Source organism: Chinchilla lanigera, unplaced genomic scaffold (genome assembly GCF_000276665.1).
Source record: "Chinchilla lanigera isolate Chin_1 unplaced genomic scaffold, ChiLan1.0 scaffold00021, whole genome shotgun sequence".
Classification (NCBI taxonomy): Eukaryota; Metazoa; Chordata; class Mammalia; order Rodentia; family Chinchillidae; genus Chinchilla; species Chinchilla lanigera.
The window spans coordinates 28,075,249-28,088,222 of record NW_004955422.1 but is presented as its reverse complement, the minus strand read 5'-3'; the positions used below and the strand labels follow the sequence as shown (position 1 = coordinate 28,088,222).

Genomic DNA, 12,974 nt, shown 5'->3' with positions numbered 1-12,974 from the left:
AGGCCCAGTGACAGTAGCCTTCGTTTCAGCACTCACAGCACCATAGTTTTGGGACCAAGCCTGTGTGGCTGCAGTGCAGTCAGTGGGCAATGGGGAGCGAGGGCAAGAGGCAAGATCTCAGAAGGCGTAGGTCCCTACTGGACCCTGGGGTTGTGCATGGATTTTTTTGCTCTGTGTGCAACAGGAAACTGTGGAGAGCTCTGAGCAGAAGAGTAGCAAGGTCTGAGCAGCATCTTCAAATGCTTTCTCAGGCTGCTGTGCAGAAAAGGACCAGTAGGTGGCCTGAGATGCTGAGATTCTTCTTAGAACCCTTCACAATAATTCAGGCTACTGTAGTGGTGGCTGAGGAGGAGTCATTAGACATGGTCAGACTCCAGAAGTGTGGACAGAAACTCTTGACAGATGGTTGGTAGGAGGAGGGAAGAGAGGAGTCATGGGCAACTCCAAGGGTTGGGACTGGAACCATAGAATGAATTGTGGAGCCATCTCTTGAGATGATGAGACCAGCAGATTTTACCTCAATTCTCTCTGACCACCTCCCCTCGCCAACCTCAGGTCTCCAAGATAAACTTGCTGCTTTGGCTTTGAGGCTATGTGTTATTTCCTGTAAATTTTATCCAGAAAGATGAGATTATCCATCCATCCATCCATCCATCCATCCAACATCCAATTATTCACTGTTTGTTTATATCATTTCACACACATTCATTAGCACCTGCCATGTGATAGACGTGGACAGCTCTGTAGACACAAAGATCAATTAAACACCTCTTGTGCCCCTAAGAAACTTATAATTTTAATGAAAGCTAGAGCCCATCCAGCCCTATTCAGTTATTTAGTCGCTCAGAAACATTCATTGTCTTAATTTATGGTAAGCAAGCATGGGAGCTGTGATTGAATTTGGTCTTTCCCTGAAGAAAGCTCTGGATAGTGTAGGATCAGTCATCCTCACTCGCTCATTCACCGAAGAGTCACCAGCATACAGCCTGAGCCAGGTCTCAGAGAGGATCCCTGTTGGATGACCCAACAGTGGGCCCTGGTGAGTGTCTCCAAGCAACCAGGCCTCCCTCCAATCCCCACAAGCCCCAGCTCCCACCCAGGTCTCTTCCTGCCTGCCATGTGAGCAAGCTCTGGTGACAGCTGCCACAACCCACTGTCCCACCTCCCCACAGTATGCTGGGGGCTCACTCTGGTGTCATCTTCCTACAGAAAACCATGAAGCCATCCATCCAAGCAGCCAACCTTGCAGCCATCTTCCCAGAGCCCATCTGACGGTTCTTGACATCAGCAGGTGCCAGAACCCAAGATGCATTCATCCTGGAGGCTCTTCATCCTCCTCACATTGCTGGCTCTGCACAAGCAGCCTTATCCTGGCCTAGCCCACGCCCATCTGGACAGCAAATCCAGCCTGGCAAGAAGTAAGCTCATCCTGTGCTCTGTCTGCTGGCCACAGGGTGGGGAAGGGAAAGTGGGCCCAGCATGACTACCGAGTGACCCTGGGTCAGTCCCCTACCTTGCCTTCTTTTTTCTTAGACTTCAAGTGCACAAAATTGAGATTAGGTTCATCATATGTCAATTCATAGCACATGTCGTTAGCACGAATCACTGCAAAGTCCCTCTTTAGTTTCATCTTGTTACTTTCCCTTGCTTTTTCACATTCACAGTCCTCTGGGCTGAGCAGGCACTGCAGTGTGTTTAATATGTGTATTTAAATATGGCTGTGGCCTTCCTATGCAATGTTTTGATTTATGAAATTGTAATGCCATATGTAGCTCATTCCGATTTTACTGTCTCACTCCATACTTGCTCTTGATACTTTGCTCCAGCTGGTGCAGACAGATCCACAAGGGTCATCTGCTTCTGTTTATGTAGCTGTTACCCTAGAGACGGACGTTTAGGTTGTCTCTGACTCTGCAGTCTTTGTACCCGACACTGTGATGAACACCCTTGCCCTGCCCCTGTTAGAACAAACAGAAGTGCCCTGGGAGAAACCCAGAAGGCTGGGCCTGTGATAGGTGTAAGACTGATTTAACTGAAACTGCCCAAATCCTCCCTAGAATGGCTGTGCCAGTCTGCACTAGCTCAAGTAATAAATGGCATTCCTGTCTCCCTGTGTTGCCCACCACTGCAGGGCATCTATGTGTGTTGGTCTATCAGCACTACCACAAGACTGGGCAGTTTAAAAAACAGATATTTACTTTCTCATAGTTCTGGAGGCTGGAAGTCCAAGCTCAGTGCTGGCAGGGGTGGTTCTGGAGGCTGGTGGTTCTGGAGGCTGGAAGTTCTGGAGGCTGGAAGTCCAAGCTCAGTGCTGGCAGGGGTGGTTCTGGCTAGGCAGCTCTTGCTGACTTGCAGGTAGCCACCTTCCCCATGAACCCTCACTTGGCCTTTCAGAGAAGGAGATCTCCAGGGTCTCTCCCTCCTATGAGGACATCAGTCTGATCAGATTAGGGCCAACCTTGCCACCTCATTTAACTTTTTTTTCTTTAACTCCTTAAAGGTCCTTGGGGGGGGGGGGGGTCAAACACAGTCACTTGGGGATGGGGAGAGCAATACAGTGCATAATATCACCTTTTTAAATTTTCTGCCAGTCTGAGGTATAGTTGAGTGATACTTGTTTTACCTTGATTTTATCTGATATTGAGCATCTCATCATAATTTTGTGAACTATTTCAATGTTTTGGAATTTGCTCTTTTTATCTCTTGTCCCTGTTTCTCTTTACTTCCCTGGTTTTTTATCCTCTTTGGTTTTGAGGTGATGTTAATTTATTCTTGACATTAGTTCCTTACCAGAGTTAAGCTGTGTAAACACAATAGTCCCTGGGTATCCATGAGGCATGGATCCAGCACCACCCCACCTACCCCCAAACTGGCAGATGCTCAAGTCCTTATATAAAATGGCTCAGTATTTGTACAGACCTATGCACAGCCTCTCGTGTACTTTAGACAATCTCTAAATTACTTCTAATACCTAACAATGTAAGCACTATGTGAGTAATTTCTGTGTGGGAAGTAATGACTGCAAAAAAGTCTTTCAAGTATTTTTCCATCCACAGTGAATTGGGTCTGCTGATATGAAACCTATAGGTACAGAGAACTGACTGCATTTTTCCCACATTGTCATTTATTAGCTTTGCTAGTTGAACAGGAGTATTTTCAAACTCATCAATACCTCATCTTATAATTTGGTGTTTGGAGAATCTTAAGACCTTGCTCCATCCCAAACATAATCTTCTTGGTTTTGTTCCTGTAGCTTTGTAGCTTTACTTTCATATTTGGGACATTAATCCATCTGGAAGCCATCTGTGCGTGTGTGTGTGTGTGTGTGTGTGTTTGTGTGTGTGTGTGTTTGTGTGTGTTGTAATGTAGTGAAAAGCTTTACTTCTGTCCATAAAATGAGTTGGTTCTCCCCGTCCCTCTATTAAGTGGCCAAATTCCCAAGCATGAAGATTCATTTCTGCATTCTCTAGGCTATATCTGTGTTTTTACACTAATAACACAATACTCTAAATACTATGTCTTTGTAAAGCTGTTTTATGTGATAAACCTTTATCCTTCCAAATGAATTTCAGAATGTGTTGAGTTTCTTTTTTAAAAATTTAGCTGGAAATTTCATTGGGGTTCCATTGAACTTGTTTGCTAATTTAGAAAGAACTCGTATTTTTCCAATATGAGGTTCTGGCCACTCAATCATAAACTTACTATATCTTTTAATTTATTAAGATTTATTCCTGGGTGGGTGGGGAAGTGAAAAAGGAATTAACATGTTATGCACATGTACCAACTTCCCACAAGTAATATATACTCCACACAGGCACTAATAGAATAAAATTTTTAAAAAGATTTATTACTCTATTAAGATTTTATCTTATATCCCATAACAGAACTTTAAAGTCTCATAACGCTATGAGCATCATGTTTTGAGCATGATGTTAAATTGTTGTTAAATTGGTTCCTAGAACATTTATAATTTCTTGCCACAGTAAATGCCCCTAATTTTCGTATATTTTCTGATTGGTCATGTTGGTATAGATGAAAGGAAAACTGTTGGTTTTTGAAAATTAATCTGATATCCAAAAGTCTTATGATCTCTTACAGTTTTAAGAGTTTGCCTTTTCTTCTCTGTTAGACCCTTTATCTAGGGAATAATATCATCTACAAGCAGCGACAAATTTACCTTTTCTCTCTTGCTCTCTCACGATCCATTACACTTCCTCTACCTTTTCTTTACTCTTGTTCTTGTCTTATTCTCCTCTTTTTCTGAGACAATGTCTCACTATTTAGGCAAGCTGACCTCAAACTCACAATCCTCCTACTTCAGCCTCCAAAGTGTTGGGCTTCCAGGCATGTGCTGTCACACTAGCATCATGTGGCTCTTTATTCTGCATTATAACCAAGGCCTTCTATAAGATGGAAATGTATCTAGACCTCCCCACTAAGTAGGATATTTTCTGTAGGTTTTGGAATACAGTGAGGGTTGTTTTACATTAAGGCAGTTCCTTATAATTTTAGTTTCATGAATTTGTCTTAATCATAAATCACTATTAGCTTTCAACAAGTATTTTTCTGCATCTAAAAGTTAATCAATTTTTCTTCTAATCTATTACATGATAACTTGTATTAGTAGATGCATAATCAGCGAATCAGGGTAATAAGCACCTCCACCTCCTCAAATATTAATCATTTCTACACCCTGAGAACTTTCATACTTTTCTAGTTACTCTGAAGTCTATCACAGATTGTTGAAATAATAGTTACCATGTTATGCTATAGAAAACCAGAACTAATTACTCCTCTCTGAATTCTGGGGCCCCATATCTAATTTCTTTCTACTCTCCATCTCTAGTTTGGATTTTTAGCACATTTTTCATGGACTGAAAGTAGTTTGTAACTTTCTGTCCTTTTAAGGCTAAGCAAGTTATAGTAGCTCCATAGAGTGAATTTGGCATCTTTCTCTTTTTCAATTTTCTTTCCATTTCTTCCTTATAAAAGTTTGGCAGAACTCTCCCATACAGTCATCTAGGTGAGAAGTGTTTATGGAAAGAGATCTTCAATCATTCTATTTTTAAGAAATTTTTTAGATTAGAGATGTTTTTCCATTTTTCTTCATTAAAACTTAGCATTTTATGATTTGCCATAAATGTACCTATTTCAATTAGGGTATCAAACACATGGGTGTGCAGTTGTGAACCCAGGTGTCTTCACACTCTCACCCCTAAAATGGGTACTGGAGGAATATTAGCCCATGCAGCTGTTCTTGAGGCTGATGTGAAGGAAACTGTGTGCAAAGTACTTCTTTCACTGTGAATATATTCATCATTTCAATGACCTTCAAGGTGTAAGGATACTTTGTTGGAAGTAACTGAAAATCCAACTCAACCTGGCTTAATCAACCTAAAAAAGAATGATTTCACGAGACCAAAACTCACAGAAGATCCAGGTTGTGCTCAACCGGTGTCTCAAAGCTTCCACTCAGACTGAATTTGTCCATTTCTGAGCTCTGTTACCATCACAGTTTTGTCCTCAGGTTTATTCCCAGCATGATAGTAAAATAATGACCAGTGACCATCATAGCTCCAGACACTCTTGCATCTTTCCAATAGGAGAAAGAGGAAAAAACCCTTCCCTCAAACATAGAACATAAAATATTCTGCCTGACTCGGTAGAGCCAACTTAGGTTACATGCCAACTTTGAATCTGAAAATCTCCACAGATGAGTCACACAGTGATGGTTCAGAAAATCAATAGCTTCATCTGGATCAGAAATTTGAGAGAGACAACCTGCATTCAATCAGGATTCAGTTGAGAACAGGTTGGGTTCATAGATGGTGGTCAGGAGGGTGAGTGGATGGGCAAATGGATGGATGAATGGATGGATGGATTAGTGGATAGATGGATGGATTGGTGGATGGATGGATGGATGGGTAGGTAGATGGATGGATGTTGGATTGACAACTGTGACTGTCTAGCACTCAAAAGTTCCCAAGTGGTACTCTCCTCTATGATTAAGAATTGCTAAGAGGTCTAGGCAACCCTATAGTTTTACTCTGTCCTTCAAACTATTTGTTTAATTCTTGTCTCCTATTAGACAGGAAATTACTTTGTGTTCTTAGTGCCCAAGGTAGGGTCTCTTACCAACTAAATTGTCAATAAATATTTATGGAATAATTGGTCTCAATAGTCCTCACAAGAACCCTGTGACCTGGGTGTTATTATTGCCCCTGTTATATAAGACCCAGGGAGACAATGGAGCTAGGATCTGAACCCAAATTTGTGACTATAGACACACTGTCTCATTTGTAGGTGACAGAAGCAAGGGGGTACTGAAAGGAGTACTGGAGCCAGGCCCTGGGAGAAGGGAGATACACCACTGGTTTCTGTTGCTCTCCAGTTACCCAGAGTTGTTAGTGTGAGACCTGGTGCTAGACAGGGCAAGTCAGTGAAATAAATGTGCTCTGTAGCAAACTCCGAGGTTCAATAGGGCTGGGCCCCCATTTTGGGCAGGAGGGGCTAGAAGCCAGAGAGGCAGGACTTAACCATGTTTATAACTTTGAAAATTTCCTTCCTTTGGGGGATTTACTCTTTTCTGCCAGAAGCTGCCCTGGTTCCAGCATTTTATTCAAGCATGAGATGATTTGTACTCACCCTGTCCATATTTACCTATTTTGTCTATTTTGTCTTCAAGCAACATTTATTGCGGTCTTGAGACAGCTTGTGTATTAGCTCTGGGCTCTAGATTCAGAGAAAGAGTACAGAAGGAACTCACTCAGAATAGTTTTTTGCACTGCTGCTGTCTGCCAGGCTCTCTACAGCATGTTTTTGTTTCACACATCAGTCTGGCAAAGTGGAATTACAGATGAGGAATGTAGCTCTCAGCAGGGGAATGTGGTGACGGGGCTGATCTCCCAGCAGGAAGACGGTGCACCTGGCTGCACCTCAGGCCTCCCGACTTCACATCCCTGCTTTTCCACAACACTGTACAGTATCACTGGCCCCTTGTACCTTTCCAGTTATTTCCCAAGGCTTCATGAAGCACAATGCAGAGGACCAAATCCAGAGCATCTACCTCCAGGACAGTCTGAATGACTCAAGGCAGGTGGCCTACGGGATGGTGGGCTGGCTGATTGGTGGCATGAAACTGCGGCAGCAGCAAGAGATCAGGTGAGGCCCCGAGCCCATCCCTGGCCCTGGGATTCTTCATAGGGCTCTGGGTCAGAGGCCAGAGCTGAGAGGATGAGGTGCAAGACGTGTAGAGAAGGGAGAGAGACCGAGAGAAATGAAGGCAAAAGACGTGGGGTGAGGACAAATGGGGGCCATTTGGGGAGGTGGCCTAGCAGGGTAATTAATGTGATGGTACAGAAGAAACCTGTCCACACTTAAGTCCTAGCTCTGCTACTACCTTGGGGAAACTGACCATGAGTTTTGGACTCATCTACAAAATCGGAACACAGGGCACAGCCTCAATAAACATCTGGGTATCAAACAAGTTCAGGACCACAGTCAGGCATTTGAGCCTGCATTCTCTTGCTCGACAGCCATGTGGACCAAGCTCATGAGTGCACTGAGCTGAAGCCTTGTGTCCTCATCAGTAAAACAGGCATGAAGGCATGATAGCTGCCCCTGCCTCCAGGAGATGCTAAGAGCTTTTAGAACCACGCATACAACTTCTCAGGCGTGCATATGGATACAGTACCCATGGCAGCTAGAATTCACCTGCAGGAGCAGCCCTGACCTGCTCACATTTACTCCCTCAACTGAGGCAGGTTCCTCCACCCACAAGACTCAGGCTACTCACTGGCAACACCGCTGTTCTACCTGCTCTGCCCCAAGGCTCTCTTCCTTCTAGCTCAAGTCCCTCCTCACCAGTTTGATGAGGACCACTAGTCACCAATAGGGCTTTCCTGTGATGTGCACGGTCACAATCACCTCCCTTCACTCCAGAACTTGGTATGGAAAGGCTATATTCACAGCTGGGAGGACAGCTACGCATAAGACATGTGGTTACTACATTTTGAGAGCAACTTGATTCCTATTTAGTGAGATAAGCCACAGAAGGTAAATGACTACTTTCAGGTGAAGGTGTGATAGGAAGATGAATTGAGCTAGTTAAGGGCTGAGAGTGAGAGGAATAGTGGCCCCTGAGAAACTTGAATGAAGAAAGCAAGTGACAAGAGCCACACAGGGAGAGTGGGCTGGGGGTGGCGCAAGGCCCTGAGGTGGGGAGTGTTTGAAGTGGAGAAAAGCTCCATGTGAGTGGGTGAACAAGGGGAAGAGCAGAAAGATATGGGGCTGCAAAAGGGAGTGGGGAGTCGAGATTCGATTCCAAGAGTGGCCAGAAACCAGTGGAGAAGGGTGAAGGGAAAGGAAGTGGATTGACTTTTCCCCCCGCTCATGGAAAGCAGTCTGTAGAGAAAACAAGAGCACAGTAGGTGGGGGCCAGAAAGGAATGGCAGCATCTCCAGGGAGCAGTCGGGTGACCAAACCAAGTGGGAACAATAGCATGGCCAAACTCAGGACACACTTCGCAATCAGAGCCACATAGTTTGCTGATGGGAACAATGTAAGGGCAAGAAACGGAGAGAAGTCAAAGACAGCTCCCGGGATTTGGCTCCCAGGCAGTGGGTGGAGCTGGCTACCGAAAGGAGAGGCTCAGTCTGAGGGCAGGACTGGGGCCTGGAGCTAGCTGGGGTTGTGTGGAACTGTTTGAAGAACTCTGGGACAGCAGGCAGCCCCGAGCTCCCATGCTGCCCATGGCCTTCAGGGTGTTTGTACCTGGTTCTGATTCCAAACCCCATCACCAGGCATACTTTGCAGAGCAGCCAGCCTTGTTCTGCAGCACAAGGCCTTGCCCGTCCTGATGCCCCCACCCTGCCGGGCCTCTGCTCTTTCTCTTGTAGCATCAACATCACCAACGTGCAGCTGGACTGTGCTGGGATCCAGGTGTCTTTCTATAAGGAGTGGTTCTCTACAAATATCTCACTTGAATTTGACCTTGAACTGACGCTGTGAGTCTTATAGAAGCTGCCTGTGGGAGGCATTGCTCCTCCTCACTGGGAGCTGGGGGGAAACTGGGCAGCCTGGAAAAAGCCGATCTTTTAAACCCCAACCTGAATTCATATCTGGGCCTCTGAACTCACTCTCTGTGTGATCTCAGGCAAATCACTTCATCTCTCTGAGTCTTGGTTTCTTCAGCTGAAATGCAGATGACAATCATTAGCACAGGCAGCTCACCTGTTCACTTAAACCTAAGTCCCAGGCTAAGAAAAGAAAACAGGGACAGCCACTGTCATTCATCCTCACCCTGTGCTCATCACCCTCCTGGCCAGGCTGTCCCGTAACATCCACTATGCCAAGGAAAGGGGGCTTTAGCTAAGTGGAAATGATTTTTAAAGTAGAGATTAAAACTTTTAAATTTCTAAAGGTTCCTAAACTGGTCTCCTTAAGGGATTTTCAAAAGTCATCCTAAAGCTGGGATGTAACTCAGTGATAGAGCACATGAGGCCCTGGGATCCACTGAAAAAAAAGCACAAGTGTTAATAGCACTTTTCTCCCTCTTTTAGCTTGTCAGGTTTGTTGGGAGCACTCAGGTGCTGAGGGGCCCGGCCAGTGCACAGTGTGTGTCTTGGCCGACACAGAGAGCCCAACCTTGTGCTGGCTGCTTCTGCCTCTTTCCATTCTTTCTCTGTCCTTCCTCCTGCTGCTCTCTCTCCTGCAGGCCCTTCAATAACAGCACCATGCTGCACACAAGCATGAACCTTGCTGCAGAGTTCTGGCTGGAGAAAGATGAATATGGCCGGAGGGATCTCGTGGTGGGCCAATGTCGCACGGAGTCCGACGTCCATGTGACAGTCCTCACTGAGTAAGACCCCAGCTGCAGCCTCAGTTCTCTACCTCCTCTTGATAAGTCTACCACAGACCTCACCCCTTCCCCACACCTACTCTTCCTCCTGGGTCCAAAGGCAGTGATGCCTCCGCCATGCTCCCAGAAGCCAGGCTCTTCCTCTGACTCCCTAACTGGGACCTCGCCTCCCACACCCCATTTTCTATCAGGCTGCAGAAATTCCCTTCTAATGTGGAAATCTGATGGTGCTCAGGATTCCTGTTCCAAAGCCCCCAGTGCTCCCCAATTCCCTGGAGATGAGCAGATTCCAGATCATTACTCCAGTCCCCCAGTGTCTCCCTGCAGTCCTTTACCCTGCAGTGTTGCTGAAAGACACACCTCTCCATGACACACAAGGCAGTGTCCCACCACCGTGCCCCTGCACAGGCTGATCCTTCTGCCTGGGATGCCCCTCCTGTCTTTTCTAAAGCAGACCCCTCATCACTCAATCATTCACATATTTCCCAGAATCTGTGATGTGTAGGTCATGCCTAGTGCTATGAACACAGAGGTGAACAAGACAGAACTGAGAGCTTTATGAAGCTCTGTCTATAGTCTGGCTGACCTCAGTAGACCGCAAGATTTGTGCAGATTTGTCTCTGTAATTTCACAGTGCCAGACAGTGAAGATCTCAGTGGACATCTGCTCATTCATTCTTCAGATGTTCACTGACTCTAAATTATACCAGACATTCTGGGGAGGATAGTGTAAGGGAAAGACCAGGGACTCTGGTGCCATCTTTGCACAGCTCTGATAGAATCGGCACTTCCTTGCTGTCTGTCCTTGGGCAAGTCACACCACCTCTCTGAGTCCCCTTTGACTGTTGCTGACAATGACACCTCAATGTGGGGCCAGGTCACGCTTAAAAGACCAGAAATCCTGCTCAACACATACCACATGGCATCGGCGGAGTCGGGACTGGCCCCACGTCTCTGTGCATCTCCCACTCTTTCTAGGTCTGTCCCATACAAGATGAAACATTTTATCCACAAGCTCAAAGAGAACATAAGAAAAATTATCCCACATCTGGTAGAAAATCAGGTAAGTCTGAGAAAAATATCTGTACTTTGGGAATCCTTGGGCCTGAGGGCCACATATATGGGCAATTTAGCAGAGATTTTCCAACCTTGGGCTGTAGAACATGAAAAATCTCAATTAAAAATTTCAATTTGGTCAGTGTGTCCTTGGGCAAGGGACTTGGTCCCCTTCAGCCTCAGTTTCCCTGTCTGTAGCAGGAGAGCCATCACATTGCCTGTCTCATAGAGTTTGGTGAGGACCTGGGGAGACAAGCCTGGGGGTGCTGTGTGGGGAGCTCAGGGTGAGGTAGCCACTCTCGCCCTGGCTCTTGCTGGAAACCCCCAGCCTCATGCCCTCCAGGATCCCCCCAGGCCCCAGGTTGACCCTCTCTTCTGTGGTGCTGCCCCAGGTTTGTCCTCTCCTCGGTGACCTCCTCAGGCAGCTGGATGTGAAACTGTTGAAAGATCTCATGGGTGAGTTTCTGGTCTGCCTTAGAGGCCACCCCAGGATTGGCAAGTGCTCAAAGGGGGACCCCCACCCCAGAGCCCCCCTTGAGACCTGCTTAGGGGTGTCTGCTTATACTGCAAGAAAATGTTAGAGGGGACCTCCAAGAGAACTGGGACAGTACAAGGGAACCCAAGTAAGCAGGCTGTACCCCGCCAAATCACCCAAAATATCAGGACACAAGAAATTCTAGTATTTCTACCATTTCCCAATCCAGAGGGGGGGAGCTCCAGCCCCACCCCAACCACAAGACACCCCTAAACAGTTAGACCATGCCAGTCCCTGCCCTCCCTAGATCACAGTTCTGTGAGTAGAAGCCAGGAACTGAGTCACTCAGTGTCATTTGGAACGAGTGACATGGATGCTCCTGGTACTAGCTCTGGAGGATGGATGGAGAGTTCCCTTCAGTGTGGTCCTAGGGTTCGAAAGGTCATCTGGGACTGCTGCCCCTCTTCCTTACAGAACAGGCAGCTGCTGATGAACTCGATGAACCATGAATCCAGGCAACACCCGCTCACCCAGCTCAAGGCTCTTCTGCTGCCTGCTGTTGATCAGAAGGAGACTCTACCCCTTGGGACCCTCAGTCTCCCTCAGCACAGGACTCCTGCTGTCCCTGGAAACTTAACCGCAGGCCCTTTAGACATCCTGTCCTCTCCCACAATAAACTGTAGCTCTGAAGGCTGCACTCTGGGCCTTGAGGTTTACATGCAGGAGTCAGACCTGCTGAAGCGTACATCCTGAAAACAAGTATACCTCAGGTGCTCACCTGCCTAGAAATACCACAGAAAGCACTCTGGACCTGTGTAGTGCAAACTTTCACTATTTTGCCAGATGGCCTGAGATTTCCCATTCCCCCATTCATTCACCCCATATTTATTGAGCACCTGTTATATACCAAAATCATTGCTGGGCTCTAAGGAGATGGAGAGACAGGGTGACAAGAGTGAAAATCCAAAAGCATGGGTGCCAAACAGACCTGAGTTCAAATTAGATTCAGCCCAACTAGGAGTTTCATGAAGACCCACACAGTTGGGTGACTGATAGCTCCTATGCCCCAACACACAGCCAGCACGCAGTGTGAGCTCAGTAAGAGCTTGGAGTTAAACAAACGGATAAATCCCAGTTTTAGGACTCACCAGTTATGTTTGGTACAAAGCACTTGAGGTCATGGTCTTCATCATCTGTACAATGGGAATAAAAATCTTACAGGGTATGGAGCCACGGGAGCCCTAGCATGCTGCTAGTGAGAGAAATCAGACCTCCACCCCCTGAAACTGACAGCATGGACTAAAGCTGAACTCATGGCTTCTTAGGGCCACTGCAGCTCCACGCAAGCTGTTGTGCTTAGCAGATGTACATGCACACATGCAAAGAGACACGGAGGCTCAGAGTAACAGACCCTAATATCCTTTGGGACAATCACTCCCAGTATTCTCCACACTAATGAAGATGACCTCCACTTTCACACAACCACATGGGTGAAGCTCATAAACATTATGTTACCCGCTGCATCTCCCACTGATATGAAGCTCAAAAGAGATATAGTGGCTCACATCTTTAATCCCAGTTATTC

At 46.3% G+C, this 12,974-nt stretch overlaps 2 protein-coding genes across 9 annotated transcripts in view; one reads left to right on the top strand and one right to left on the bottom strand.

Annotated features, from left to right (window-relative positions):
* Positions 1-12,974, bottom strand: part of LOC102003561 (BPI fold-containing family A member 2-like) — a 142,954-nt gene that overhangs the window by 47,814 nt on the left and 82,166 nt on the right. The gene's annotated exons all lie outside the window — the stretch shown is intronic.
* Bpifa3 (BPI fold containing family A, member 3) lies at positions 1,061-12,086 on the top strand. The gene is made up of 8 exons (XM_005384851.1): positions 1,061-1,119; positions 1,210-1,418; positions 7,011-7,161; positions 8,898-9,005; positions 9,716-9,859; positions 10,837-10,921; positions 11,307-11,370; positions 11,864-12,086. Exons 2-8 carry the CDS (start codon positions 1,307-1,309, stop codon positions 11,896-11,898), a joined length of 699 nt encoding a protein of 232 aa, XP_005384908.1. The 5' UTR covers positions 1,061-1,119; positions 1,210-1,306; the 3' UTR covers positions 11,899-12,086.